Source organism: Neofelis nebulosa, chromosome 10, assembly GCF_028018385.1.
Source record: "Neofelis nebulosa isolate mNeoNeb1 chromosome 10, mNeoNeb1.pri, whole genome shotgun sequence".
In the NCBI taxonomy this organism is placed as follows: Eukaryota; Metazoa; Chordata; class Mammalia; order Carnivora; family Felidae; genus Neofelis; species Neofelis nebulosa.
The window spans coordinates 112,303,390-112,318,433 of record NC_080791.1 but is presented as its reverse complement, the minus strand read 5'-3'; the positions used below and the strand labels follow the sequence as shown (position 1 = coordinate 112,318,433).

The 15,044-nt window shown below is 56.8% G+C and overlaps 1 protein-coding gene across 8 annotated transcripts in view; it reads right to left on the bottom strand.

Moving 5' to 3' along the window:
- PPFIA1 (PTPRF interacting protein alpha 1) overlaps positions 1 to 15,044 on the bottom strand; it is a 90,634-nt gene that overhangs the window by 15,296 nt on the left and 60,294 nt on the right. For 6 of the 8 annotated variants that reach the window (XM_058689970.1, XM_058689963.1, XM_058689965.1 and 3 more), the window contains 8 exons: positions 14,126 to 14,341; positions 12,154 to 12,385; positions 10,074 to 10,103; positions 7,369 to 7,520; positions 6,604 to 6,776; positions 6,370 to 6,463; positions 1,044 to 1,125; positions 737 to 937 (listed from right to left, as the gene is read on the bottom strand). In XM_058689970.1, coding sequence (XP_058545953.1) covers positions 737 to 937; positions 1,044 to 1,125; positions 6,370 to 6,463; positions 6,604 to 6,776; positions 7,369 to 7,520; positions 10,074 to 10,103; positions 12,154 to 12,385; positions 14,126 to 14,341 — 1,180 coding nt within the window. The remainder of the gene's footprint in view (positions 1 to 736; positions 938 to 1,043; positions 1,126 to 6,369; positions 6,464 to 6,603; positions 6,777 to 7,368; positions 7,521 to 10,073; positions 10,104 to 12,153; positions 12,386 to 14,125; positions 14,342 to 15,044) is intronic. The other 2 variants (XM_058689966.1, XM_058689968.1) reach the window with 1 other exon arrangement.

Below are 15,044 nucleotides of genomic sequence, written 5' to 3'. Positions count from 1 at the left end.
GTGACAGAACATTCCCGGGCCACAGGTCAGTGCACAGACTGACTGCTCATTACAATTCTGTCCCTAAGAATCGAAACAAAGACGCTGGCAATCCTTTCTGTGCAAAGTCCCTGCAAGTCCCGAATCAGGCGCTGACCTGCTTGCTACTCGGAGAAGAACGTGGGAGGATGTATCCTCGCCAGGTTTTCTCTTCGGAGCAGAGAACAGCAGAGTGGGAGCTGAGCCAACGTACAGAGCCCACAGCAAGGAGCCGGCCCACTCTGTCCCCCAAGAACCATTAACGTTGTCCTCAGATTCATTTTTTAACGTTCAACCAGGAGGGGCGTCGGTAAGGACGGCCAGGGTCTGCCCGCGTGGAGCACAGCCGTGCTCAGTGTGCAGGGGCAGATGCACAGGCCGCTTAAAGCCCTGAGCCCCCGGGACCCGCGGCTCCCTGAACGGAAAGCAACAACGGGCTGAATAAGTCAGATAATAAAACACTGATAATAATGCAAGTAGGGATCTGAGCTCTTTCCCCGTCGCTTTTGGTAAGTTTGTTCTTAAATTAGGGATAATTCCTTGCCTACACTTTAAAAAACTCCTATGTCTATACTGCAAAGTCAAGCTGTTCTGAGAGCATTCAATAAAGTATCTTCTAACCACCCGATCACGTATTTGAATGCTAAAACGTTAAACTGGAACACTAGTCGTGTGAGGCAACGTGAGCGGCAGATCGGCTCCTTCCACAGGTGCGTACCGTTCTCGAAGTAGGAGGGGCTGACGGACTAGTCAGGGACATGATCTCCTGAATGGCCAGCCGCAGCTTCAGCCGGTGCAGAGGGTTGCTGATGCCGATCTCACGCTGGATCTCCGTGTCAGACAGCGCAGACATGATGGCCCCGCTTTTCACGTTGGCTCGGCAAGCGGCTACGTACCAGGCAGGCATCCCGACCCAGAGCTAGAGACAGGAAGTGTAAAGGCCAGAAGGTTCTGCACGGTGTACGAATGCATTCATCCTGCCCACAGATGTGACGTACTCCGCCCAGGATTCAAAAGAAACATACCTCCAGCCAAACAACAACGGTGGGCCCGTCCCACTGTGCGAAAGGTAAACCTTGTCTCCGGGCTTCCTCGAGCAATTCGTGCCTACAAATAACGAGAGAATTCAACGTTGAAGAGTCACGAGTGCCTGTGGGTATATAGCAAGTGAACAGAGGTAATTCTCTGTGCACGTTTTCAAAAGTATATGGGGCACCTGGGTGGCTCTGTCAGTCGGGCGACCGACTTCGGCTCAGGTCACGATCTCGCAGTTCGTGGGTTCGAGCCCCGCGTCGGGGTCTGAGCTGACAGCTCGGAGCCTGGAGCCCGCTTCTGATTCTGCGCCTCCCTCTCTCTCTGCCCCTCCCCTGCTCACGCTCTGTGTCTCTCTGTCTCTCAATAATGAATAAACATTAAAAAAAAATTAAAAAACAAAAAAAGCGTAACAGAGGCGTCTCCTGGCAGAATTGAAGAATCAGTGTCAACATCAGCCAACCCCAGCCGTCTTCACGTCCGAGGTAGGACAGCGGAGGGAGTACCTGAACGACAAGGAAAACCGCAGGAGGGGGCCGCACCTGCGTCTGAGTGAGGAGCTGCTGCGAGGGTCTCAAACTCGTCCGGCAAAGACAACAACACAGAACAGCACACACTTTAATACCAGTAATGGTCTGACATGGCAACTAAGGAACGGGTGGGATTTTGGCGGTTTCTATTCTACACGGTGATTCAGGCTAATACAGGTATCTGCTAAGTTAAGACACTGGGTCATCCCATGGTTTAACCCACAGGCTTCAGACCCAGAAACTCTGAGTCCCAACCACTGGGGCCAGTGCACACAGGGCAGCCTGTGAGACTGTGATCCTGTCACAAGCCAACACCAGGAAGCCGTCCTGGGATCCTCAGCGCATCCGAAATATTCTGTCCGCCTGGTTCTAAAATACCCAAACCGTAACTTCACCATCTTAACATCTTTAAAAACGATCGTCTACTAATGACATAGTTACGTAAGAGACAACACTATAAGCTTTGAGAATTTCATCTCGCTCTTTCACGTTGTGTCCTTACGAGGCTTTCTGAGAGACATGAATTCTTTCAGAACGGGAAAGGCCTCGCAGAGAAGGTGGGGTGGGACCGAAGATGGTTTACCCTATGTGCCTGGGCATCCTGAGGCATTTTTAAATCCCTCAGTCACTTGTAGTGTTATTTTTCTTTGATAAATTCGGCAGAACACATCACTGAATCTCATGTTTCTGAACAAACACATTGGCTCTTCAACATATTTAAACAGTATCAGACCTTTCTCAAGACTGTAAAGTCTACGTACAATTCGAGCTCAAAACGTTTCACATCAAGTTTCAAGTAAGTGTTCCTGAAGTCAACCTTAGGTTTCCTGGGGGTAATAAATGTTCTAATTGTGTAGGAAGGATTACACCAGGGAGGGCAAGAAATTTTTTTTTTTTTTTTTTTTTTTTTAAGTAAGCTCTATGCCCAAGGTGAGGCTTCAACTCAAGACCCTGAGACTGAGTCACATGCTGCACTGACTGAGCCAGCCAGGTGCCCTAGAATGCAACAAATCTTAATAGCCAGACGAAGGAAGGAAGGGAGGGAGAGAGGGAGGGAGGGAGGGAGGAAGGGAGGAAGGCAGGCAGGCAAAACTTCCCTCTTTAAAATGAGCAGCAAAGCTATTTACTCACATATGAAAAAGAAATGGGAGTCCACTGGGGCTGTGGTCACCCCGACACGGGGCACCCACACCGGATGGAATAAGCACGGGGGAGAAGGGCCTCCCTCGCCGGGCGGAGTAACCCATCCGTGTGCTCAATGTAACGCCGCTTTCCGTGTCCTACGGACAAATTCTCAACGACAGCAGCAACATCTTATGCGGACACTTACGTAAGCCGTGCCACGTGACCCGTACACACGACACTAATCGTTCCTTGGCAGACGGGCCGGGGAGAGACCTGAGCTCCGAAAGCACGGTCAGGGCCTCGGTCCCAAGCAGCCCAGCCCGGCACGGGAGGGGTGCGCACGGCTCTGCTGCAGGGCCCAGGGGGCTCGCAGGTGCCCCGCACTCTGAAAGCAAACTGAACGGCGACCGGATTCGTGGCACTCTGTCTGCCACGCTTTGTCTTTTCACACGCAACAGGTATTTAGGGGCACCTGACTGCCTCGGTTGGTAGACCACAGGACTCTTGAGCTCAGGGTCGGGAGTTTGAGCCCCACACTGGGCGTGGAGCCTTACCTCAAAAAAACACCTCACGTAGACGTTCGCCGTCCACCCCTACAGGGTTACAAACGGCCCATGAGCCCCACTACCTGGAGGTTGGCGTCCACGATTCTGACTTCACCCTCACCTTCCTCCTGGCGGTGGCCATTTGTTTACGAAAAGCCTTTTCTGGTACAGATGTGCTCGTGGGTTGGAGCTCAGGCCCGAGGTCCCGCCGAGACCACGCGGAGGCAGCGGAGCCAGGGCCACGCAGCCGCAAGACCCAGGAGGCGGCGGCGACGTGGAGCCCCCAGCCGGCCAGCCGGCCCAGGTCTCTGTCTGCACTGGGCCCCGTCCCCTACCAGGCCAGGGCGCCGCCCAGGAGACTAAACACCGGATGGACCCGGGGGGGGTACGCCTGCACCCCTTCCTTCTCCTGGGGGGTCAGTGCCGCCCCCATAAGCGGAGGAGCCAGAGCACCTGTGCACACCCAACCCCTTCTTCGCCTCCTACCGCCTGCCACCGCGCACGGCCAGCTCCCGTCACCTGGGACTCGCGTAAGCCAAGGGCCACGTACACCTGAAGAACCTGCCCGTGTACCCACACGGTCACTCCAACGGTCGACGGAATGATCCGTTTTTCTCCTTGTGGACCACAAGCTACAAAATTAAGCGGGGCGGCTAACACTTTACCATAAGGACATGAGGTTTGCTTGCACAGGTCAATACTCCAGAAAGCAACGCTCTCCGCCACCAGTTCCGAAGCCTGAAACACGAGGACTAAAGACGCAGGGACTCTGATCTGTCGAGCACTTCTCTGTAATATTTTTTTTCGTGTTTATTTTTGAGAAAGGGCAGAGAGAGAGGAGACACAGAATCTGAAGCAGGCTCCAGGCTCTGAGCTGTCAGCACAGAGCCCGACGCGGGGCTCAGACTCACAAACCACGAGATCGTGACCTGAGCTGAAGTCCGACAGTTAACCGACGGAGCCCTCCAGGCGCCCCTCGCTTCTCTGAATTTTCAGTCGGCCCCCAGCACCTAACTCTGCACGGAGGAACGGGAGTTACAAGCCAACATCCTGGAGGCATGGGAGACTTGTCCGACTTTCGCGGTTATTTATTTGCTTCCTTCCTCCGCTCTCAGACGCCGCATCCCCCGCTGTGGCCGCGCCCCCCCTTGGTTTACAGAACTCTGCCTCCCCCACAGGGTAAAATGGATGAGCGCTCTGACCGCCGTGGACCAGGCCTACTGAGCGGGGACCTGATCTCCCTCAAGGACCCAATTCTCGACACCACACGTGATTTTCCAAACACTCACCCTAACGGTAAACTCATGTGGAGTACTTCCCAGCCTTACGGTTAGAGCCGCAGGAGAAAGACACTTAGAAATCTGCTGAATTCTACGGGGAGCAGGGACACGCGTGAGGCCGCGTAACGCATGACTGACAACACGCATCTCACAGTTAGGACATAAATGCAGCGGCGAAGTGGTCTTTCGTGACAAGAAGCGTCTCATCAAATACGACATGACCACCGACACCACTGAGACTCATTCTCCTGAGGCGGACACTGTCCACACTAGGGCACCTTGCGTGGGGACTTACGGGGCCCTACCTCACCAGCACGGCTCTGCCATCCGGGCAAAGCACCACCCTCGAAAATCCGAGCATAACTTCTGACTCCCTGAAAACTTAACTCCTCATAGCCCACTGTACCCAGAGGGCTTACCGATAAACAGTCGGTTAACACATGTTTTGTAAGTTATGTATGTATGCCGTATTCTTTCGTAAAACAGGGCAAAGGTTATTAAGAAAAGCACAGAGAAGAGAAAATACATTTACAATACCATACTGGATTTATTAAAAAAAAAAATGTTGCATGTAAGTGGACCTTCTATTCAAACCCTTGCGTTCAAGTGTCAACTGTATGGTCTGGAATTTGCCATGATGATCACGGAGTCCAGAGAATGACCCGCTCTCAGCTGCAGCTATGGTAACACAGAACCAAAGCCGGCAATTTGAACATCTCAGCCCCAGGGAAAGCTACCTACACACACTCTGAAATTTAATCACATGCTGGGGCAAATAGCTCAATAAAGGCCGTCCTCGTATGACCAAGTACTTAAACATACCTCCCGAGGAAGACAAAATAAACATAGGAGACAGAGTGAAACGTTTTGGCCAATTTATGTTACTTCTGATCCTACGTGAAATACACATTCCTGGGAGCAGTGGGGTGGGAGACCCAGAGGGCACTGCCACGAATCTTACTGTTTCCGTTACCAAAAGTGTAAGGATGTGAAATGAAACACACCAGCAACATCGAAGGGACAGAATTTTCCCAGCACGGTTCCAGGAGCAAAAGGCCTACTTTCAGTATCAAACTGCACATGGCCAGATGGCAACTATCCAAGTTATCTCAAAACACTTTTATACAGTTCAAACATAGCAACATTCAAATCAGACCGCTGTTAAGTGGTTTCTACAAATGTCCATTCCCAGGGAACCAAAAGCCTGACTGTTCCTACGGAATTGTGAGCAGTAACAGAAACCACAGCGTTTCACCTGAAACACAGCCCACGGTGTGCCAGTCACGATCGTTATTATGACTTCTGAGAAGAAGACTAAACTGAGGCAGGTTTAAGGGAAAACCAACGGACAACTCCAGGGGCTGAAGGGGAACCGTCCTCTAGCGGGACGGGGCCTGTGGGCCCGGTGTGGCCGTGAGGCCCCGGCTCCAGACCGTGCAGGCCCTCGGAGCGCTCGAGAGCCACCGGACGCCTCGCCCACTGTCAGGCCTATCGCGGAGCCCACTGAGTTCTGCCCCGGCTCAAGGCCCAGAGCCCCAAGCTGATCCGTACAGGAGCCGGGGCTCAGGGCCGAGTGCTCCGAGGTCTCGCCCTCACGTGAGCCGCAACACAGCCTCCCTGCACAACTTCTCAAGGTGGAGTGGGAATTCACGGGAGCCCCTTCACGATTCCACACGTGCTCTACGCCTCCAGGAGGCCCAGTTTAACAAGGACCTCAGGTTCAGCCTGGAGGGAGAGAATCCCTCTTTGCAGCTACAGAGCTCGATAAACAAACAGCCACTGCTTCGAAACCGGGTACGGCTGAAAGTACGCAGAGACGACAAAGAACAGAACGCTTACTTTTTTTGAAGCTTACGGTTTTTCTCAGCCTGTCCGCCCAATTTGCTGAGTCCCAGGGCGTCCTGCGGGGAGTTTTCCACCTCCAAGAGAGCAGCTGTGGGGAAGCAGAGCGATGAAATGGGGGGCGTGGGGGGGATGGGGGGGGGGTGCCCAACAGGCCATGTGAGGGTCTCCCGACCGGGGGAGGAACCTGCAGGACCACCTGCGCGTGGGAGCCACGCACGGGACACCAACCTGGCCCCGCGGGATCCTTGCCAGCGTGGCCGGGACGGCCCTTTTCTTTCTTGCCAAACAGGCGGCCGATGGAGGACTTGATGCCCTTCTTCTTGGGCGCCTTGTGCAGCGAGTCCTGGCTGCTGTTGCTGCTGCTGGGGTTGCTCACGGGGCCGTCCTGCGAGCCTGTCGAGCTGGGGGACGGGAGAGGACCTTCAACGTGGGCTTGGCACACGACACACCGCCCCACGCGAGGGAGGGCTGTCCCCGGGGAGCTGACGCTCTCTCCCTCCCAAGAAGATCTGGACTCCAAGCGCCCTGGGCCAAGAACGCGCGGCGGCCCTTCCAGGCCGTGACCCGGGAGCACGGAGCGCACGCACAACCAGAGCCGGCCGGGGACACGGTACAAGAAACAGAGCGGCTGCTGGAGCTGCCCGGTGGGGGGGGGAAGATGGCTCCCCAGAGCCCCTCGGGGCACAGAGCTCGGCCCAGGGGAGGGCAGAGGGGAAGCCTCAGGACGGCCGGTGGTTAGGATCCGGGCAAACGAGGCCGCCCTACAGCCGCCCGCACCGCCGGACTCCGGTCTGTCCCAGCGGACTTGCGCCCCGGCGGCCGCACCCCCAGAGCCCCGGCCGGTGCCCCAAGAACATCGTGCACATAAACTCAGTTCGCTGGCGTTTCTTTAGAACCGCCGTCCCGACCCTTTCTCCCCCAAGAAGACCAAGGGTTTCTCGGCGCTGAAAACCAACGCGCTGGCGTGTCCCCTGTGGCGCCTGCGCCCCTTACTTTCTGGCGTCCCTGATGTCCTCGTGGCTGGCCGCGTGGAGCACCCCCTGGTGCAGTCTGTCCAAGCGCAGGGACCTCGGGGAGGAAGGAGGGGACGTTTCACATTTTATCGTTGCCTTGTCGTCTCGTACCTCTTCGCGCGAAGCCGGCAACTGCGGGGTCGAGAGGAGGGTGACAGGAGTTCACCGTGGGCCCGACAGACGAGCGCACAGCCCTGAATCACAGCCAGGAACTCATCTGAGTAGCTACGAGCTGCGCTTTCTGCGGCGTCCAAAACGCCCTCTTAGTGTCGGCCTAACTCCGGGCCACGCGTTGGGCAGCGGGCCCGCCGAGACCTCGGGCCATCTGCACCCAGCGGGTGCACCCTCCCCCGGAACCCCGTGCCACCGCCAGCCTGGCCCCGGAAGGCAGCGGCGGAGACCTCCGCGAACCACGCCCCGAACCACATCCCCATCGACCACCGCCAGCTGAGGAGCAGGGTGCTGGTCTCCTGACGCCATTCAGAGCAAACCCTGGTGAGCACAGAGGCTTCCCGTGCACGACTGTGCAACGCTCGTTGTCTGGGGGAAAAGGAACCAGCTTGTGCCCTAACCCAGTGTCACTTCCAGTAATGATGCAAAGCCTGGACCTACGAGGACGGGCGGAAAGTGAGAAGGCACCCAAACCCCCACCCCCCCACCCCCACTCGGGTCTGACTTCTGCTTCTCAGTGACATTTAGGTTGACGTTACAAACTGAAGGACTTCTCTGCGGCTTAGAGAAGGCCTGCTCAACACGGTGGAGACAAAGTGACCCTGGGCTGCCGTCACGACAAGATGACCCCCTTCAGACTCCATTTTTCCTCCTGTAACAGGCTGTGGGCCCTGGAAAGGACGGCGGGGCCACAGACCCGCCAGCGTTATGACCCTTGACAGGTCCTGGTGGTGAGGGAGGGCCGGATCTCACGAGACACCCGTGTAGGACTGGCGAGACAGGCACCGCCAACTGGGTTTGTACCAGGACCTCCGAAGCTGCATGGGGCTCGGGACACCCACGGGGGCCGGGGGTCAGCACCAAGCGGAGCTGAGCTCAGGGAAGACACAAGCTTAACCAACAGCTACAGAACACCTGCCTCCTCTCCTGATTTCCATGACAATCATCAGACAACAAAAGGCTACCTTAACCTGCTACAAATTATCAACATAAAACTAAAACAGGGTCAGACTTAAGTAACAGAAATAGATTTCAAATCCAGGTGGAGGCAAGGGTATGGAGAAAACAAACACCAAAAGGGAACAGGACAGGGAGCCACACTAGGGACCCGGCTATGAGGTGAGCAGAGACGGAGGGTTCCGGGCGCAGGGCCCTCCCCTGTGTCACAGCGCAGTCCACACGCAGGCCCCCGCCCGGCCCTGGGTCCCGCCAGACTTGGGCCTATGGGCCATTTCGGTCTCAACCAAAAGGGAGGCTCCCGCAGGGCTGGGAAGCACAACGCCCGTGCCGGCTCTGTCCGCGCGGACCTGACGCCCACTTCTCATGCGCCTGGTCTTCATCCCCCAAAGCCTCCAAGGAGCCCTCCAAGTAGCCGTCAGTGAGCTGCGGGACAGGCCGTCCTGCCTGGGTGTTCACCACACGCCCCTTCCTTCCTTCCTTGAGAAGGTCTTGCTACTGAGGAAAGGGCAGCACGAGCCAGCAGACTGCAGGGCGCGCTCTGCGCCCCGTCGCTGGTGAGAGCTCCCGACCTCTGTGGACCGTGCACCGATGGGCAGTTTGTGGACACCCCGAGGGCCACGACTCTGTCGCTGTCCTCACTTACCAGGGGAGCGAACCAGGGCAAAAAGAGGGCGATTAACACGCCCGGGTCACGAAACCACCTGTGACCGAGCTGGCACTTGAACCCGGAGTTTAGCTGAACGGCCACACCGTCCCTCCGGGAGAGGGGCTCCCCCGGCTGCCGCCCAGCTCCGTATCAGAGGCACGGCCCCGTCAGCGCGCGGCCGGGCAGGTCCGGCATGGGGGTACGGTCCAGGGAGCAAAGCATCCCACTTATGAGGGGGGCGCTCTGGTCAAGGGTCCGGTCCCGAGGCACGGCACCTCCCCTGAGAAGGGGCACACCCAAGTCATGGTCCTCTGGACACAGGAGGTGCCCTGCCCCGGCCCGGGGTGCCGTAAAGGAGAGAAGGGCGCCCGAGCAAAGGTGGGGTACGTGGCAGAGTGGTGTCGTGGCCAGCGTCTGCACTGCAGTGCGGCCTCGGGCACAGGACCCGGGCTCTCGGCCTGTTTCCACATCTGGAAACGGGGGTGACCACACACGCTGCGGCCCGCAGGGGTGTGGGTGGGGGCCGGGTAACAGGCTCCTAAACCGCTGCACAGAGCAGCTGGCGGACCCTAAGAGCTCGCCGAATGCTGCTGGCCGCCAATGTCCAAGGTGGTTATCCCCAAATCGAACATCTAGGGCTCGGCTTCAGTCATTTCTCTTCCTAGAAACTTCTATGTCTCGCATAACCGACTACGCAGCGAGCAGGAGACAAACGAGAGAGAGAGGCAAGCTCTCACATCCCTCGCAGGCGCCACGGAAACCGGCCGCCAAGCTCGAGCGCCCAGCGCTTCCCGGGACACACCGGCCGCTTGTCGTGACCCGGTTGTGGTGCCCGCTCTGCGAAGCGACGGGCACTCTCCCACCCGCCACAGACAAACACAGGTAGGTCACACTACCAAGCACTTTACCTTTCTACGATGCTTCCTTAAATCGCTAGGCTGACAGAGGCATGCAAAGAAATGAAGAGAAATCAGATTTACTGCACGCTCGGAAGCCACAAATTCAAGGACCAGAAGAGGCAAACATGTTTTAAAAACAACAACAGCACGGATATAATCGAGATAAGGTTTAGAAACAACCATAGCTGGAAACAGAACTTCTTTCCAGCACACATGTAAACATAATAGGTTATTCAACCTTTGCTAGAGAAACTATAAATTATTACTCAGGGAGGTAAGCTTCCATTACGACGTACATAATTTATTAAAATACGGCATCCTGTGTAACAAAGAGATCTAACAGTTGTCTACTCTGAAGTTTTCTGTAACCGTTCTCCCTGTTGAAAACCACGTTCCGCTTTTACACTAGCAACCTCGTGGATGCCGCAGAAGTGACCGCGACACCCGGCAGAACACCGAACCGACCGACTCTGGTTAAGGACCTGCTGGATGTTAGTGTCAAGCCCTGACCTAGAATTCGAGTTAAAACTTCCCAAGAATCAATGCGCTGTGCAGGTACGTGATAAAAACGGGCGTGAGAGAGGTGACAGCTTCACGTTGCAGGAGCCCCGTGTTTCCGTGTGGAAGGCGGCACTTGTGCCCGGTAAGCCCATGAGCTTTGGAGTCCCGCCCACGAGCGTCGGCACCACAGAGCGTGCTGTGTCTGATCTCTTTAGAAGAAACCCTTCGCTGACGAGTTGTCACCTGTGTCACACCCGCATCCACGCGTACTACACAGTGACACGCGAAGTGCCACTGGTCACCGTTGGGGCGAAACCCCACTACCCCACGAGAAACGAAGACAAAGCAGGAACGACACGAGAGAGCCACGACTGACCGCAGACGCTGCACACACAGGATCACGGCCACGGGAGCACGCTGCGGAGGGGCTTACGGCATGGGGCAGAGAGGGCGGGGGGTGAGGGAAACACGATACCGGCTGGGGGGCGGGAGGCTGAGGTCTGCGTGAACAGCGGTAAGCAAGCGGAAGGATGAGACGGCAAGCCAAAACCCAGCACGGAAGCAGATACACTCTCGGCCGGCACACAAATTCCACAGCAGGGAAAAGAGCCGATTATTTCCACAGCGACTTTCACAAATTCTCCGAGAGGAAGGAAGCGTGAAACCTCAGATGAGACCGTCCGAGAGTTTAAGGTGTGAGCTGATTAGCTAATGGTGCGAATTATACACAGAGTGACGTCAAAACAACACAAAACGGACTAGTTCCCGCGTCACAGGCCACGGAAGAGACTCAGAGCTGATCTAATCACATGCTGGCCAAGAGCGCAGCTGGGAAGAAAAACGGACGGTAACGGGACAGATTCTGACAGACGCGAGCGTGCTCAGAAACACAACGTCGTAAACGTGATCGTAGGTGGAAAGAGGTGACGTGCTCTCCAAACCTAAGCTACGTACGCGGCGAAGTTCCGCGACATTCCGCAGAGCTGCACGCTTCGCCCAGAAACCGTACGGACGCCGCGTCTCCAGACGCCGAGGAGCGAAGACGCACTCCCAGAAGCCGTCCGCGTGTGGGGCTCACGCCGCTGCCGTGCTGGCCTCACACACGCACCAGCGTCAGGAGAACCGACTTGAGCTTTATTTTACGGTACTTTTTGACCGCGTGTCCCGTCCCCTCCGGTCAGGCATCTCTAATGCGGAGAGAGACAGCATGGCCTCCCTCCGCGCCTTCTCTACCGCCCGTACTTACTGTGGTGAAACCGCCGACTCCCCGAAAACAAGAACACGCCCCCTCGGAGCCACGGTGCCTGGCACGGGCCCACATCCAAAGTTACACACCTAAAAGCTCTGACGATGAGCTCGCGACGACGGCTAACCCGCTCCCTCGCACAGCACAATCCGTGCGTCACCGGCTACTGCTGAATGACTAAACGCTGGCTGGTTTAAAAATTCTCGCACCTCTGAGCGCGACAGATGAACCGGCTTTCCTTCTGGGTAAAACACGAGACAGAACCATATTCGTAGACTCTGGCACCTAAGTCGGGGGCTGGGGTGGGGGGGAGCGCCGCAGGAAGAAGAGGCAAATACTCACTAGAGTCATGACCCCCAGTCTGTCCACCTCCCTGGCGGGGCTGTGCGGGCCCCTCCGTGGGGTGGAGCGCCCGCTGTGTGGAGGGGAGGGGCCCGCGAGCGGGGACGCGGGGTGCGGGGCGCCGGAGCCCGCGGGTCTAAAACGGCCGGGGCTGTCTAAGCTGCCGCTGCCCACTCGGCTCTCAATCTCCTCCGCCCGCTGTTCCGCGCTCTCCTTCTCTTCTTGAATGAGCCTGCAACGAAAGCAGACAGGTCACCCTCGCCGCCCTGGCAAACCTGTGAACGCACCTGCGTGACAAGTCCGTGCTTGCTCCCGCGCTGCGAACGTGCGGGCCGGTGAGCTCCAAGGACGGCTGCTCCGACCCCACCTCAGCGAGAACGGTCCCCCTTTTAGTGTCTTTTCGACACACCCAGTTTCAGAACAACACGAGGGGACTCCTGCAGGGCGTCCCGTAAAGCTCCTTCCACCAACCGTGTTTGATTTTACTCCTGTGCGCTCAGATTCGGCCAGAGGCTCACCGGCAGCTCTCGCCGTATGACGAGCTGTGAATTCACAACTGCTACCTTCCCAGTTCTCAGACACGTCAATGTACCTGTTTTGCAACTGGAAATCGGGACCTCTGACCTAACCGAAGGACCGACCCACGGAGCAGTTGGGAGTTCCCCGACACTGAAGCCTCTAGACTAGATGAAAACATTGAGTTTTGTTTGTTTTTTTTTTTTTTTTTAAGGCTGAATTCAAACCAGTTTATTTGATGGAATTTTCTACCAGCCTCCTCTGAATTCCCGGATTCAAGTCCACCGTACTCCATTCATTTGGAATTCAAGGCGAACACTCCTCACTGCCAGAGAGCAGTGCATCAGGAAACGGCAATTTCTGCATTTGACTACGTCACTGATTATGCCCACGTTAACACCGGAGATCCACACAGCGACCTTTCCGATGAAAGCTCTGTTTACGTACCCCGAGAGCTTATTATGTGATGGACAAGTCCCCGGACCGACTGACCATTTCTATCTGGTCAACTCGCATGAAGGAAGATCGCTTCTCCCTGGCCACACGCCACACAAAAGCAAAGCCGAAGCGCGGGCCCTCTCTCCTCTCCGGCGCTGACCTGACGGGGGACGGCTTCCACAGAGCCCACCGCTCCTCCCCGCTTCTCCCGCTGGCGTCTGTCCTCACCGCCCGCTCTCTGCAGGCAGGAAGGAGCACGTCTGCCTGTGCTAGCTTCCCAAGAACGAAACGTGGACAGTGACTCTACCCGGATCCACGGCAGCAGGGTCACTAGCACGTGCCCGCTCCCCACGGGACCTCAGGACTCCAAAACAGAGCAGCTCCCGGGCCCCCGGGCCCACCATCCTGCCCACCCTGCCGCCTCCGTCTCCACGAGGGCCAGGCTCTGGGTTCTCTTGCCTCCGCGGGACCAGAGCTTTGTAAATTCGCTACCATAACTGCTAAAAGGATTTCTAAAGAAAACACCCTTGAAATAGTGACGAGCGTAAAATGATTCAAACACACGCCCCCTGAGCACTCACTGCTCTACAATGGACCGATTTCGACACATTACGTTCATGCACGCGGCCCGCCCCACACACCCTCCCTCTGCGCTGTGGATCAGGGAGGCCTCCCCGACGCGCCCTCGGCTTTCCGCGCCCTGGCCGACCCTGGAACCTCGGTCGGACGCTGAGGAGCATCGCAGGTGCACACTGGGCACCCGCAGGAAGGGACTGGACACCTTCCGCCCTTCCCCAGAGGTTACGCGAACCTGTCCACGACTGTGGACAGATGCCCTGGTGAACTGAATTTTATAACCTAGGGGAATCGCACAATATTCTTAAAATAGAACTGAAGGAGCTTTATCGTTATGGGACACTCAGAGCATTCAGAGTGTTTGTTCCAGACCTTCCTGAGCGCGGTAACAGTCCCTCGGAGACACTGTGGTCTCTGCGGTGCCGCGCACGATCACGTGTACCTGATCTCTTTGTTGATGGCGTCCAGCTGTTCCTGCAGCATCATGGCCAGCGTCTGGGCATCGGCCTGCCCACTGGGCGAGAGCAGAGCAGCCGAACTGAAGAGCGTGTCCCCGTCGTCTTCGCCATCAGACACGTCGACGTCGCTCTCGAACGCCTGTGCCACATTTGCTAGGACGCTAGCTTGTTGGGCACGTTCCCAATCCTGTTCGTTAAGAGTCTGTACCTGTAAGTAAAAAAACTCAATCTCGGCAAAGGTGGAAAATAACAACGCAGTTCTAGAAACCTACAAGAAATCTATCAGAAACTTGAAAAGTTTTCAACTGGAAGCCCAAAGAAAGCGGGGAACTGCCTTGTGCTTACAAGCTGCTGACCTACGAAGCAAGCAGTACTTAAGGCACAGGTGAGGAGGGCGGCCTATGACTTAGACCCCCTTGTGACGCTCGTGCCTCCGTGGACGTGGGCATTTCTGTGACATCGCCCACAGGGTGGGACGAGCAGATCAGAAACAAAAATGGGAATAAAAAAATACATCGGTGCCAGCCAGCCACCCCCGTGGGCGGTTACAAGGCCATTAAATCTGAGTGTACTTCTGCGGCCCCACCAGCTCGCTGGTGTTCCAGGTAGGGGACGTGCAGCCACTGGAGCGTCCCCCGCCTCCCTTCCTGAGGCTGGTGTGACCGAACGGAAGGAGCAGAGAGGACCCAGGAGCAGCCCGCAAACCTGCTCTTCTCGGGGCCGCCCTCGTGGGACAGAGGCGCCTCTGCGGCCGAGCCCAAACCCTGTGGCCTGAGGAGCAGGGCGCGGGTGCGAGCAGCGACTCTCCTGGAGGCTTTCCTGCCCTCCTGCTCACCCGCCCCCCGAGACAGCCCCACCCACGGGCACGAGGCCCTCGGCTGGCTCAGGGACATCGTTCCGCCC